Raw genomic sequence first — 12,705 nt, 5'->3', positions numbered from 1 at the left:
AGTTTGGAGAAGGGAGCAGGGGTTGCGAGGGGGAGCAGGACAAGGATTTGTTGTAACATCTTTGCCTCCACCCAGCGGAGGGCAGGAATTTCCCCACCCAGCAGGGTTTTCTTTAATAAATCCCCAAAGGACTGGCTTTTTTCACACAATCACAGAATCGTTAAGGTTGGAAAAGACCCTTAAGATCATCGAGTCCAACCGTTAACCCAGCGCTGCCAAGGCCACCACTAAACCCTGTCCCCTCAGCACCACATCTCCCCGGCTTTTAAATCCCCCCAGGGATGGGGACTCAGCCCCTGCCCTGGGCAGCCTGGGCCAGGGCCTGACAGCCCTTTGGGGGAAGGAGTTTTCCCTAATATCCAACCTAACCCTGCCCTGGCGCAGCTTGAGGCCGTTCCCTCTCGTCCCATCGCTTGTTCCTGGGGAGAAGAGACCGACCCCCCCGGCTCCAGCCTCCTTTCAGGCCGTTGCAGAGAGCGATGAGGGCTCCCCTCAGCCTCCTCTTCTCCAGGCTGAGCCCCCCCAGCTCCCCCAGCCGCTCCTCCCCAGCCTTGGGCTCCAGCCCCTGCCCCAGCCTCGCTGCCCTGCTCTGGCCACGCTCCAGCCCCTCCATGGCCGCCTTGGGGTGAGGGGCCCAGCGCTGAGCACAGCATTCGAGGGGCGGCCTCCCCAGTGCCCAGCACAGGGGGACCATCCCTGCCCTGCTCCTGCTGGCCACACCATTCCTGACACAAGCCAGGATGCCACTGGCCCTCTTGGCCACCTGGGCACACTGCTGGCTCATGTTCAGCGGCTGTCGACCAGCACCCCCAGGCCCTTTCCCGCCGGGCAGCTCCCAGCCGCTCCTCCCCACGCCTGCAGCGGTGCCTGGGGTTGCTGTGCCCCCAGTGCAGGACCCGGCCCTGAGCCTTGCTGACCCTCACCCAGTGCCTGGGCCCATCGACCCAGCCTGGCCAGGGCCCTCTGCAGAGCCTCCCTGCCCCCCAGCAGATCAACGCTCCCGCCCAGCTTGGTGTCCCCTGCAAACTGACTGAGGGTGCCCTCGGTCCCCTCCTCCGGATCATCGATAAAGATATTGAACAGGACCGGCCCCAGCACTGAGCCCTGGGGAACAGCACTGGTGACCGGCCGCCAACTGGATTTGACTCCATTCACCACCGCTCTCTGCGCCCAGCCCCCAGCCTTTTCTGAACCCTGCGGCCTTTGTCACCATGGTAGGAGTCTGTGTAACACCCTGTGGGGGCAGGAGCCCTCCTCCCTGAGTTTGCAGCCGCTCTCCCTCCGCCTGTTACCCAGCCACCTCAGGAACTCAAATACTTTCCACAAGAGCTCTCACCAAAGCTCGTACATACCTGGCAGGGACACACGTGCTTAGGAAAAGGAAAAGCACTGCTTTTACACTGAAAATAAAGAACAAAAAAATATTTTTATTTCCACACAAATAAGGAAGGAAGGGTTTTAAAGCAGCTGTAACATGACGACTGAAAGCACAGCACAGAGCCTGTAGCTTATTTAGGATCTAAATGCGGCTTGGAGAGAGATCTAGAAGCCATCTAGAGCAACCTCCTCAAACCAGGGGTTAGTGCTGAACAAGTTTAGGCTCTGGTTTTAAGCAGACAGAACAGGTTTCACAAACCAGAAGGCTTCTAACTCTTTTAAATTCAATCCCTGAGCTCCTGCACCCTTGCCGTGGAGCTCGGGGCCAGTCCGATGTCCCCTCGGGGACAGCGCAGGAGCTCGGATGCTTTTACTCCTGGGACATCGTCGCCTCCAAGGCTTCCACGATGCACGCGGCTGAGGGACGCTTCTTGGGGTCCTCGCTGGTGCAGACAGAGAAGAGATCGATCACATACTGGTAGGATGAATCCAGTTCATCCATGTTGAGGGCCGGGCGGGTTCCCAGGGCTGCGTAATATGCTTCCTCGTCAAAGTCTTCAAAGGAATCTTCATCTGAGCAGTCATCTGGGCAAGAAGGTGGAAAAGGCATTGGGAAGGGTGCTGGAAACTGCTCTGTTCCCTGGGATTGTGGGGAATTTACTGTCCGGCTGCTCCTCATCCATTGTGGAATGGTTTGGGATGGAAGGGACCTCCAAAGGCCACCATGTCCCACCCCTGCCATGGGCAGGGACATCTTCACCCAGACCAGGGTGCTCAGAGCCCCATCCAACCTGGCCTTGAGTGTGTCCAGGGATGGGCCATCTCCCACCGCTCTGGGCAACCTGGGCCAGTGCCTCACCACCCTCAGCACAAACAATTTCTTCCTTCTGTCCAGTCTGAATCTCCCCTCTTTCAGTTTAAAACCATTCCCCCTTGTCCTGTCGCCGCAGGCCCCGCTAAAAAGCCTGTCCCCACCTTTCTTGTAGGCCACCGTTAAGCACGGAGAGGCCGCAATCAGCTCTGCCCGCAGCCTCCTCCTCTCCAGGCTGAACCCCCCCAGCTCTCTCAGCCTTTCTCCCCAGCAGGGCTGCTCCAGCCTCTGACCATTTTGGTGGCCTCCTCCGGCCCCGCTCCAACAGCTCCATCTCCTTCCCGTGCTGAGGACCCCCGAGCTGGAGGCAGGGCTCCAGGGGGTCTCCCCAGAGCGGAGCAGAGGGGCAGAATCCCCTCCCTCGCCCCGCTGCCCACGCTGCGGGGGATGCAGCCCAGGAGACGCTTGGCTTTCTGGGCCGCCGGCGCACATTGCCGGCTCGTGGCCAGCTTTCCATCCCCCAGCACCCCCAAGTCCAGCCTTGCAGGGGGTGTGGTGGGATGTGACCTTGGTGTCAGCTTTGCTATTCCTTTGTTAGGACTAATTACTGCCTGGGATACATCATTACTTTGACTTAAATCGCTTATTGTGAAGCTGTATCTAACCCCTTTTTCCCAGCAGAATAACTCTGAGTCACCCCTGCAGAGCTGGCTGGGAAAAAGCTCTGCAGCCAGGAGATGCTGAGAGCAGGAGAGTGAGGAAAAATCCCCCAGCTGCCTGGAAACCGAGTTAGAAAACAGAAACCAGCCTGCGGGTCTGTGCCAGTACGAAGGCTGGAGCAAGAGTTTTCCCAGCAGAGCCTCTAGGATTTTTAGCTTTGTATCGCTCCAGGGTGCGGATCTGCCCACAAGCAGCTGCAGCAGCCCCTGCCCATCCCATTCTCTCCCCCCTGCCTTGTCTGCTCAGTGTAGCTGCAACAAGGGGGTGGCCAAGAGGGCCAGTGGCATCCTGGCTTGTGTCAGGAATGGTGTGGCCAGCAGGAGCAGGGCAGGGATCGTCCCCCTGCGCTGGGCACTGGTGAGGCCGCCCCTCGAATGCTGTGCTCAGCGCTGGGCCCCTCACCCCAAGGCGGCCATGGAGGGGCTGGAGCGTGGCCAGAGCAGGGCAGCGAGGCTGGGGCAGGGGCTGGAGCCCAAGGCTGGGGAGGAGCGGCTGGGGGAGCTGGGGGGGCTCAGCCTGGAGAAGAGGAGGCTGAGGGGAGCCCTCATCGCTCTCTGCAACGGCCTGAAAGGAGGCTGGAGCCGGGGGGGTCGGTCTCTTCTCCCCAGGAACAAGCGATGGGACGAGAGGGAACGGCCTCAAGCTGCGCCAGGGCAGGGTTGGGTTGGGTATTAGGGAAAACTCCTTCCCCCAAAGGGCTGTCAGGCCCTGGCCCAGGCTGCCCGGGGCAGGGGCTGAGTCCCCATCCCTGGGGGGATTTAAAAGCCGGGGAGATGTGGTGCTTGGGGACATGGTTTAGTGGTGGCCTTGGCAGCGCTAGGTTAACGGTTGGACTTGATCTTAAGGGTCTTTTCCAACCTAAACGATTCTATGACTCTATGACAAGTCCTCACTTGGGCACGCAGGAGGTGCGCAAAGTAACTCAAACTGCTCCCCCTGGGCTTTGTCGGAGGTGAGCGGGTGTTTGGCGGCCTGGCAGATTCCTCCTACGCTGCACGGGCGTGGGATGGAGCAGGGGCACAGCTGAGCAGGCTGCGGGGCACTCGGGGGAGCGGCAGTCGGCCTCAAGGACATCTTTCAACCCTACTAAACCGCGCTGACGGGAATCTGGTGAGCAGCCGAATTTCGAGCTCTCTCCAGCTGTTAGACCAACAGCTGGAGCACTTACAAAGAGCTCTGCTTTGCAATGATTAGTTACCATCATTTATCAACTTCTCATTTAGAGTTAAAAAGCCGAAGGAAGTTGCAAACAGCCCAGCCTCCTGCACAAACGCTGGCAGGCACCCGCTGCAGAGTGGCCTTAGGGCGGTGCTGAGCACCTCCGTGCTGCAGCCAACTCCCCAGCACGACAGGGCTGTAAAAACCAATGCTACTAAGAGAGGAAAGCATCTCTAGGAGCAGAAGTTGTTCACTAGCAAGGTATAAAAAGAAACTTTAGTCACCCAAGGTATCGCTCAGGTAGATGTGGGGCACGGCGAGGGTCATCATCTCCCAGAGAGTCAGCCCAAAAGCGAAGATGTCGGCCTTGTCGGTGATCACGCCGTCATCCTGCAGAGCCTCCTTGGGCTTCCAGGGCTCGGTGCCCACGTAGTACATGTCCGGCTCGCTCACTGGAAGGAAACAACGCAGCTCGGGTGTCTGCTGCGGCTTGCAGACACAGCAAGACACCGTCACGGCTCACCACACAGCAAGGATTTCGCCTGGTGGCTAGCTCAAGAGTGCTAAAGCCGCAGGGAGGATCTTTTGGGGGCCTGAAGCCATTTTTCTTTCACAACTGTGTAAGCAGAGAGAAGAACCGAAGGTCAGAGCTGTAACCCCGCTGTAAGACATCCCGCAAGGAAGAAGTGAGGAATTACCTGCGTTTTCCTCAGCTTGGCCCCCCCGGGGTGACAGCGCTCAGAGGGCACCTTCCCCTTCCCGGGGGACAAAGCCAACCCAACCCCGCTGCTCGCCGGGCTGCGTCAGCCTCCGCCACGCAGTGCCTCCTGCCAGCCACGCTGTCCTTCTGGTTTCTTTACTCCAGCCCAAACCAAGCTCTCGCCACTTTGTTCAATTTAACGCCTCCTTGATCTTAATTAGCCTCGGGGGACTTGAAGGGATCAGCTTGGACTCCGTCCGTTATATCCCTCTCCCAAGAGGAGGGTGCCACATTTCCCGCCCCGCTCTCCCTAGCAAATTCCCGAGAATCCCAAGTCAAGAAACTTTTCTCTTGCAGGGCTGATCTTCAAAGCCCAGCCCGTAACGAGAAGCGAATGCCAAAATCCCTCAACGCTTCACGGGCTGTTGCGCTTTAATCCTTGGCTGCCACGCGGATGGGGACCCACTCGTCATCGGTGGGTGCTCCTTGTCTCGAGACCAGGAGGAGGCAAAGCCAAAAATCGGGGCTGGGTGGAGAGGACTTCTGACTCTTAAAACGGCCCAGAAACCGATACTTTAACCACACTCCTCTCCGGGAGATTACACCGGGGCGCTGCCTCCGGCTCTCTCGCTCCTTATAAAAGAGAACAGCTACTAATAAAAATGTAATAGAGCAGCTTTATAAATTATGAGGCGGTCGCAGGCCCGAGCGCTGCGTAAAGCGGCGGAGAAAAGCATTCTTGTAATTAACCCAAACACATTCCTGCTGTTCACAGCCAAGCCGCGACGCCATTAGACATCTGCTTCTCGTTTACACGCAGGCTTTATAACGCTTGCCTTTGGCTCGCGCTTCTTTCTCGCCCTACGAGAAGGATGCGTTTACTTCGCGCTCTGGCGAGAGCATCTCTCCTCGGCGTGGTCCGGCGGGGCCTGATCCAGTGCCCCGCGCACAGCGGCGCTCCTGCCCGCGGGAGCGAACGTACGAGATGTCACAGGTTTGGGGAATTAAAGCCGGACCTTCCGGAGATCCCCTTCACCCCCGCACGGAGCAAACCGCTCGCCGGTCCTTCCCTCCGAGGCCGCGGGAGGGTAAATGTGCCAAATCCCGGCAGCCGCCAAGCGTTTGGGTCCCCTTCCCGCCGCCCGACTTACCGGTCATGTTCTCATCCAGGGGCAGGGACATTCCCACGTCACAGATCTTGATGGCTTCAAAATCGCCTTTAATGACCACATTTGAAGATTTGATATCTCCGTGGAGCAGCTTCTTGTCGTTGTGAAGATACTAAGAGGCAGAGAGGAGCCGTTAACACCCGCTTACAGATACAGTGATGGAGAGGCAGGAGGAGCCATCGGAGTCGGACAAAAAGCACCAATTTCTCAACTTTTAACGTATTTAGCCTTAAAACCTCGAGGATGGGTCACCACCTACCTGTACCGCGTACGAAATGCAGGGCAGGGTGTTCCACCCAGCCCAGTTTTGGAGGCTTACGGTTGCCTTTTAAGTGAAAGACAGTGAGAAGCGCCTCCAGCAACGAGCGGGTGCGAAGCTGATGGCCAAGCAGGCATCCCGGGAGCTCAGAGTCACGTCTCCTCGGCAGCAATCGCACAGGACTCACGGCCGGGACAGCCGGCATTGCGGGGGGAGGCTCAGAAGCCGTGCTGTGGTTTAGACAGAGCCCTGCTGAGTCTCCTTTTCCCTGCTTTTCCCCCCTAAACACAACCTTAGCACGGCGGCTGCCGTGGCTCGGCGAGAGGAGGAACGCAAGCGGCACCAGCTGGCAGCCGCGGGCATCGGCTAACCGTCTGCGCTGCCAAGACCAGCGAGAAGGATCCAGCAGCCAGCCTCCTGGCTGGCTAGCAAGGAGGGACAGCAGGTAGCCACAGGGGAGGGCAGCAGGATATTTGTGACAAAACCCCTGTTGCGTCTCTTTTCATATTACTTCAAGCTTCAGGGCTCAGTTTTTACCCGAGTCTGTACAGCACCCCGGTAAAAAAAAATACCACCAAGGCCTTCCCCGGAGCGTCCCAGCATCTGCTCTCCAGCTGCCAGCACGGCCTTCTCACACCCCAAATTCCTTTATTTTTCCAGCGTCACCAGCGTGTCCGATTCCACGCAGAACAGCTACGGTTAACGTTAAACATACCTTCAGCCCCCTCGCCATGTGCAAGGCAACTTTGAAAATCGTGGCAGCAGGGAAAGGGCCCAACCGGTTTTCACTTCTCAGATCAATTAAGTTATTGAGAGATTTTTCTCCTCCGTACTCCATGGCCAGACACATGCTTCCATCGCTGGCTTCGGTGAACGCACGGTAACCTGCCAACAAAGATTGATTTGTTCGAGAGCCGAAGCAGGCGCCGGCGTTTCCGCGTGCTTGCCGGCCCGATGCAACCCGAGCGTTTGGGGCTGCTACCCAGGTGCTCTCCCGGAGGCTGCAACCAACCCCAAGCAAATTCACATCCCGGGGGGGACCTGGCTCGCGCTTTCCGGGGCGAGGTGAAGGCACGGGAATGCCCGCGGAGACCTGCGCGGCCCCGAGCAGAAGGAGCTTTGGGAAAGCCAAGCCCTCGTCTCACAAGGGCCATTCCACAAGGCTAAGACTAACGCTCACGTAATCCTTCTTCCTCCACGTTTTACTCCCAGCTGTAAACACTGCTCTTCAGGTGGGGTTAGAAATGGCAAAGTCTTGCGTAACAGCATAGCCAAAGACTTATCCTGTTAATGATTTAAAGCACCTTTTCCAAAAAAAAGCAGTGAAATGTTTGCAATGTGAGATGTTGAGGCTGTCTTTGCTCTTAAATTCCTGCCAGAAGCAAGATGTGCCGTTTTAGGGATACAAAGTTCTTCGCACACAGCGTTTCTAATACAAGCGACCGCCCTGAGGTAGTTTCAGGCACAAATGAAAGGATAAAGTCAAACAAAGCTGCTGTTCTGCCCGGCGGGAGAGATTTTTGACAAGATAAGAGCAGAAATGAAACGCAGACTAAAGCGGCTTCTCAAAATATTCCTAGCAGAGAGCCAAGAGCCTGGATCGTCACTCACAAAGGTGCGTCACCAGGGCGGGAGCCGGAGCCTTATTCCATAGGCAGAAGCCACCCCAGCTATTGCTAAGGTATCGCCCGTCCCCTGCAACCTCACGGGGGTCCCTCCCTTCCCTCAGGCCCTAAGCTAGAGCTGCGTGCTGGCGCAGCGCTGGGGCGGGCGGCCGTTTCTCCAGAACCAGCCGCCCCAGCGGTCCAGGAGCGCTTCCAAGTCCCCATCATGCAGGGCAAGACTAAATTAATTTAATCAAGCCCACGGTGGGCCTGACCAAAGGCGCGGGCAGCCCAGCAACCTGCCTCCGAAGGTCAAGCATGCAGCGATCCTCCCCCCGCCGTGTGTCCCATCACACTCCAGGGGCTCCAGACTTCCAGAGCCAGATGGGGACATCGGGAACCCACAGCCATCGGGGCGAGAGGAACACAAAAAAGCCCAGCAGCAGCCTCTGGTCCCATCAGCTGGCTCCAAAATCGGCTTCAACAGCTCGATTTGCAATTGAAGCAACGCAGGCTGTGCTGGAAACTCACCCACGATGTTTGGGTGCTGGAGGTTTTTCAAGATTTTGGCTTCTTCGTTCAGTCTCTCCTGATAGATGCTTTGCTGGCTGCTCTTCTGTTTGGAAACAATTTTCTTCACAGCCCAAGGGGAGCGAGACAAACCTCTGGGAGATCTGCATGGGAAGAGTCACACGTCTCAGAACCGCTCTGTTTGTAAGCGGCGCCACGGTTAAAGCTCACACAGGTCGCCGAGGAGCTGTTCCGCAGAGCGTCTGCCTTTATTTGGTAGAATTAATAAAGAACAACGCTAAACCAAACTGCAGCTTGCTAACGTGCACACCGCAGAGGCGCGTAGCAACGCTTCGCCCATACAGAGCGCTCCTCCATCGAATTTTCAAGCAGTTTAAAAAAGGAGATTGCATCGATTCTCGTTTTCAGGCGGAGGAGCTGAGGCTCGGGGAGGGAAGCACCTCGCCCAGCAGGCCAAAGCAGAGCCAGGGGCGGACCCCAAATGCCTGAATTCCAGGCCAGGGAACGTTATCCCAAAACGCTGAGGTCCTTCCCAGCACCAACACCTCCCGCACACACGGGACAGCTGGAAATCCCACGCCCCTGCCTCGACTCCGTGCGGGCAGCGACGGAAGGTCGGTGGCGGCAGCGCTTTCTTGCTCAGAGCTCAATCACTTCCCATCCCTTATATTATTTTAGAGGAAATAAAAGATGCCAAGCCCCGTTCCCGAGCGCGGCGTCGCGCCTGCGCTCTCACACATACCTTTTCATCAAGTAGACGTTGACCCCGGTGCCGGATCCAAGCTTCTGCATGAAGGGAGAGGCCGGGATGGTGACAGAAACCGGCCCCTCGTCTAAAAAGAAAAGAGAAACCCAGCCCGGTGGATGACCCCACGCAGCAGATCAAGCAGCAGCTTCTCACTAGGGAGCTTTGATGCTCTGCTTACAAAGCTCATTTCTGACTCTACCGCAGGCGCAGAATGAGTTCAGATTTGAAAAAAGCTCCTTTCCAACCCCCCTGCCCCCCGATATCTTACCAAAACACTGCTGCCGCTGAGCTGTCACGACCACCCTCGTTGGGTTTCTCACCCAGGACAACTCCCTATGAAGCCCTGTGCAATGTTTTATGTTCAAGCCGGATCTTAGGCTCAGCTTTTTGATCCTAGCTACTCTCCAGGCTAAGTAACTGTACTGGGGTTGGCTGGGACAGAGTTAATTTTCTAAACATCTTGTACGGGGCTGGGTTTTGGGTTTGTGATTAAAGTGGCCTTGATAACACACAGATGTTTTTCATAGAACCATTAAGGTTGGAAAGGACCTCTGAGACCATTGAGTCCAGCCGTTAACCCAGCACTGCCAAGCCCACCACTAAACCATGTCCCTCAGCACCACATCTCCCCGGCTTTTCAATCCCCCCAGGGATGGGGACTCAGTCCCTGCCCCGGGCAGCCTGGGCCAGGGCCTGACAGCCCTTTGGGGGAAGGAGTTTTCCCAATATCCAACCTAACCCTGCCCTGGCGCAGCTTGAGGCCGTTCCCTCTCGTCCCATCGCTTGTTCCTGGGGAGAAGAGACCAACCCTCCCCCCCCCCGGCTCCAGCCTCCTTTCAGGCAGTTGCAGAGAGCGATGAGGGCTCCCCTCAGCCTCCTCTTCTCCAGGCTGAGCCCCCCCAGCTCCCCCAGCCGCTCCTCCCCAGCCTTGGGCTCCAGCCCCTGCCCCAGCCTCGCTGCCCTGCTCTGGCCACGCTCCAGCCCCTCCATGGCCGCCTTGGGGTGAGGGGCCCAGCGCTGAGCACAGCATTCGAGGGGCGGCCTCCCCAGTGCCCAGCACAGGGGGACGATCCCTGCCCTGCTCCTGCTGGCCACACCATTCCTGACACAAGCCAGGATGCCACTGGCCCCCTTGGCCACCTGGGCACACTGCTGGCTCATGTTCAGCGGCTGTCGACCAGCACCCCCAGGCCCTTTCCCGCCGGGCAGCTCCCAGCCGCTCCTCCCCACGCCTGCAGCGGTGCCTGGGGTTGCTGTGCCCCCAGTGCAGGACCCGGCCCTGAGCCTTGCTGACCCTCACCCAGTGGCCTGGGCCCATCGACCCAGCCTGGCCAGGGCCCTCTGCAGAGCCTCCCTGCCCCCCAGCAGATCAACGCTCCCGCCCAGCTTGGTGTCCCCTGCAAACTGACTGAGGGTGCCCTCGGTCCCCTCCTCCAGATCATCGATAAAGATATTGAACAGGACCGGCCCCAGCACTGAGCCCTGGGGAACAGCACTGGTGACCGGCCGCCAACTGGATTTGACTCCATTCACCACCGCTCTCGGGGCCCGGCCGCCAGCCAGGTTTTTACCCAGCGCAGAGTGCACCCATCCAAGCCGTGAGCAGCCAGCTTCTCCAGGAGAATGCTGTGGGAAACTGTCTCAAAGGCCTCACTAAAGCCCAGGCAGACAAATGTTTGTTACGGCTGAGCCCTGCCCGCACAACACCAAGGCCTTTTCCGCTTCTTACGCTGCTCCACCAGCGAGTTGGCAGCGGCTGAGCTGCCTCACCCACCCTGACAGGCCAGTTGAACACCCATCGCCTCCCCGCAGCAAAGCACCGGGCCCAGGGCAAAGCGTCCGGGTTCCCTGCCGTTCCCTCTGGAAATATTTAGGGCTCACGCCCGAACACGACTCACCAGGTTTCTCCTTGTGGGCCAGGTTGTTTTCAGACTTGAAGGCTTCCATCGCTGCAAACCGTCCTGATCCCTAGAGCAGAGGAGAGACTTTATTACCCATCTGCCGCCCAAAATCCAGAGGGAACCGCTCAGAAGGACCCGGGAGCACGAGCTGCGCAGGGCTCGAGCCCTAACCCACGCAGGGGCATCACGGACACCACGACAGTACGTTAAAGGACATAAATGACATAAATTACACCCGTTGGGAGTTCCCGACTGCTAATTTGGCTTCTCCCAGCTCTGCTCAGCAGGCTGACAGCTGAAGCGGGGGTGTGCTTTCCCGCACACCCAGCTCCCGGGGCTCCCTCCTTCCCCAGGGTCACCCTGCAGTTTGTCACCGCTGCGTCCCCCGCAGGGCTGATCACCCCGGGGCCGCCTCGCAGAGGGGGGACAAACTCCGTAACAGGTCTGGGGGTGGCTCTGAAGCCAGGCCAGAGCCCGGGACCGGTCCCTAGGGGAACTGGCAGGCGATGTGGCACCAAGTGAAGGAGCTGGTGGCAGGGGGAAGCATCCCCAGGCTGCTCCCAACAGGACAGGGATCCTCCCAGCCCTCAGCACCACGGCGCGGGTGGAACTGCGGGTCCCAGCTCTGGGCGAAGAGGGGGAGAGGGGGTCCCAAGTTGAGGGGAGGCAGGAGAGGAGGGTGGGTGCCATCTCTGAGGGCAAGGGGGGTCCCAGGCTGGGGAGGGGGGCAGGAGAGGAGGGTGAGGTCCCACCTCAGGGGGTCAGGGATGTCCCAGGTTGGGGCAGGGGCAGGAGAGCAGGGTGGGTGCCGCCTCTGGGGGCTATTGGGGGTCCCAGGTTGGGGCAGGAGCAGGAGAGGAGGGTGGGTGCCATCTCTGGGGGCGATCGGGGATCCCAGGATGGGGAGGGGGGCAGGAGAGGAGGGCGAGGTCCCACCTCAGGGGGCGAGGAGCGCAGTGGGGGGGCCGAGGCCCCCCGGGCCCCTCCTCAGGGGGTGACGGAGGGAGGCCCCAGGCCGGGGGGCTGAGGGCAGAAGGCGAAGCCGGCGCTGCCGGAGCCCCCCTCGGTCCCCCCGCTCCCCAGCACCACAAACCGAGCCCGGAGGAGGAGCACGACCCCGTTCCCCCCCTCACACACCGACACCGACACCGACACCGACACCGACACCGACACCGACACCGACACCGACACCGACACCGACACCGACACCGACACCGACACCGACACCATCCCGCAACCGTTACCCGCCGCCGCCCTTTGAATCCTGCGCGCGGGAACGACGCCTCCCGCCACTACGGCAGCCGCGGGCGGACAAAGAGCGCGGAACGCGGAGGGCGGGGTCAGGCCGGGGGGCGGGGCCAAGCGGGGGGGCGGGGCCTATTGGGGTCCCCGCAAGTGCTTTGGGGGGGACGTCAGGGGGTCCCCAAGGCTTTTGGGGGTCTCTGTGAGGGGTCCTGGAGGGTTTGGAGGGGGCAGCGGGGTCCCCAAGCCTTTGGGGGGGTCTCCATGGGGTCCCCAAGGCTTTTAGGGGGAGTCTGCACGGGGTCCCCAAGTCCTTCGGGGGGTCTCTAGGGTGCAGCAGGGTCCCCAAACCCTTGGGGGGGTCTCTGGGGGGGTGCCCAAGCCTGTGGGGAAGGGTCTCTGTGGGGTCCCCATGCCCTTTGGAGGGACCTCTGGGGGTCAGTGGGGTTCCCACACCCTTGGGGGGTCTCCATGGGGTCCTCAAG

At 59.4% G+C, this 12,705-nt stretch overlaps 1 protein-coding gene across 4 annotated transcripts; it reads right to left on the bottom strand.

Annotated features, from left to right (window-relative positions):
* Nucleotides 1-1,407: 1,407 nt before the first annotated feature.
* On the bottom strand, nucleotides 1,408-12,294 carry PBK (PDZ binding kinase). 4 transcript variants are annotated; one of them, XM_087775414.1, is made up of 8 exons: nucleotides 12,223-12,294; nucleotides 10,976-11,045; nucleotides 9,072-9,162; nucleotides 8,330-8,472; nucleotides 6,910-7,079; nucleotides 5,918-6,047; nucleotides 4,351-4,518; nucleotides 1,408-1,962 (listed from the first exon to the last, which is right to left on the bottom strand). In XM_087775414.1, the coding sequence occupies exons 2-8, from the start codon at nucleotides 11,022-11,024 to the stop codon at nucleotides 1,748-1,750; spliced, it is 966 nt and encodes a 321-aa protein (XP_087631540.1). In that variant the 5' UTR covers nucleotides 11,025-11,045; nucleotides 12,223-12,294; the 3' UTR covers nucleotides 1,408-1,747. The 4 variants fall into 4 exon arrangements, with proteins under 4 accessions (XP_087631540.1, XP_087631542.1, XP_087631541.1 ...); XM_087775416.1 differs by lacking the exon at nucleotides 12,223-12,294 and adding an exon at nucleotides 12,116-12,173; XM_087775415.1 differs by lacking the exon at nucleotides 12,223-12,294 and adding an exon at nucleotides 11,915-12,104.
* Nucleotides 12,295-12,705: the final 411 nt, after the last annotated feature.

The sequence above is a fragment of the Nipponia nippon genome, unplaced genomic scaffold, assembly GCF_047370975.1.
Source record: "Nipponia nippon isolate SJK-2023a ecotype South Korea unplaced genomic scaffold, ASM4737097v1 scaffold_4, whole genome shotgun sequence".
NCBI classification, from domain to species: Eukaryota; Metazoa; Chordata; class Aves; order Pelecaniformes; family Threskiornithidae; genus Nipponia; species Nipponia nippon.
Note: the sequence above shows the minus strand (reverse complement) of the source record. Positions and strands in the feature narration are given on the sequence as shown.

Excerpts from the sequence above, each read along its gene's own strand:
- PBK (XM_087775414.1), bottom strand. The coding sequence starts at position 11,024 with ATGGAAGCCTTCAAGTCTGAAAACAACCTGGCCCACAAGGAGAAACCT. Across the intron at positions 8,473-9,071 it reads AACGTCTACTTGATGAAAAG|ATCTCCCAGAGGTTTGTCTC; the intron begins GTATGTGTGAGA and ends CTTCCCATGCAG. Across the intron at positions 7,080-8,329 it reads CCAGCACCCAAACATCGTGG|GTTACCGTGCGTTCACCGAA; the intron begins GTGAGTTTCCAG and ends CTTTGTTGGCAG.